The following is a 1,481-nucleotide window of genomic DNA, read 5'->3' as shown; positions in this document are numbered from 1 at the left end:
CATTTTTAAATATTTTTTAGTTTCAATCAAGTGTAATTTAAATAATCGCAGTGTAAATAACTAGAATACGAGGTAATTAGGCCGAATATTCGTTGTATTGCATACCGGTAAAATTATACAACGAATAATGAAAATAAAATACAACAACAAAACTCCGGCACCGTCTACTCGGTGTCGGAGTCGGCTTCCTCGTCTTCCTCTTCTTCTTCTTCTTCTTCTTCTTCTCCTCCTCCTCTCTCGCTGCTGCCGGCCGCGGTATCCCCAGGCGCATTATCAACCAACCCCAGTCGACTCTCAAGCCGATTGATGAGCCTCTTGTAGACGTTCTTGACGTACGGGTCAGTTTCCCCTGCGTATGACCTGCATACGTCTTGCAGTTGTTGCATCAACGTTACGTCTATGCTATTGGCCAATACCTCGTTTGGCGGGAAGCACTTCTACCTCCTCTGGCTCTGCGGATAGAGGCCTGTTGTCCCATGGGCCGTCGTCGCCTAATGTGAGTCGCGGCTGGCTCTTCGACTTGCTCGTCGGACTGCTCGAACTCGTGCGAGCCGCTCCCACTGCTGTATTCCCCGGCAAGGTTGTGCCTTGTGCGCTTCGGGCCACCGGCTGTTTCCACCTCGTTCGCCACGATCGACCTGAATTTCGGACAATCCGCGAGGACAAGATACTCATCCCACAAGGTGAACTTCGGCTGGCCCGTCTTGCGGTATTGGCCCTCCGACAGGGTCTTCACATCTTCTGCGCTTCTGCCACTCTCGGCGTGGCGAAGGTTGTTCTCGTATATGGACGCGAACAGCTTGGTAGCCCGCAGTATCCTACCGAACTTTTTTCAGATCTGTTCTGGGTCGCGCTTCTCGGCGCCGTCGGGCTTCAATTCCTCGTATGCCATCATGACGTGCCTCCAAAAGCTCCCCGACTCCTGATCGGTACCCACCACGGGGTCCGAAGTGATAGCATCCCACGCCTTCGCCACGGCAATGCTCTCGTCTTTGCTGTATGGCTTGCCGCGGCTGGACCCCTCGGGCTGATCACCGCTACCGCCGGGGCCACTGCCCTCGCTACTCGCAATGCCGGGGGAGCTGCCCGAGTGTCCACCGACGTTGCCGGTGCCACGACTGCCGCCTCCGCCCCTAGGGCCTCTGCCCCTACTGCCACCAGAGCCCCGGCTGCCGCCACCTCCTCGGGTCGGAACGGGTGTTTCCACCCGTGCTACCGGCGTATCTGGGATGCCGGTACTGAGCAGATCCAGCATAGTATCAAATGCGTCTTGATCTGCTTCGATGATCGGAGATTGGCTGGCTTGAAAAGGGGAACCCGGCCGCGCCAGGTGAAGCGCGTCTAGGTTGGGTCGGTAATCTCCAAAAGCGGAACGACTCAGATTCCGTTGTAAAGCGGGCGGTGTTGGTGAGGATCTCCACGACTGAGATGGAGGAAGGGGTGGACTCGATGCCCACGGTGGTGGAGATTGATTCCAACTC

The 1,481-nt window shown here is 56.0% G+C and overlaps 1 protein-coding gene across 1 annotated transcript; it reads right to left on the bottom strand.

Moving 5' to 3' along the window:
• Window positions 1–832: 832 nt before the first annotated feature.
• On the bottom strand, window positions 833–1,255 carry LOC121774200 (keratin, type I cytoskeletal 10-like). The gene has a single exon (XM_042171114.1). The coding sequence runs from the start codon at window positions 1,253–1,255 to the stop codon at window positions 833–835; it is 423 nt and encodes a 140-aa protein (XP_042027048.1).
• Between the last annotated feature and the right edge of the window lie 226 nt (window positions 1,256–1,481).

The sequence above is a fragment of the Salvia splendens genome, chromosome 17, assembly GCF_004379255.2.
Source record: "Salvia splendens isolate huo1 chromosome 17, SspV2, whole genome shotgun sequence".
NCBI classification, from domain to species: Eukaryota; Viridiplantae; Streptophyta; class Magnoliopsida; order Lamiales; family Lamiaceae; genus Salvia; species Salvia splendens.
The sequence above is the reverse complement of the archived record's forward strand: the minus strand, read 5'-3'. Positions and strand labels throughout refer to the sequence as shown.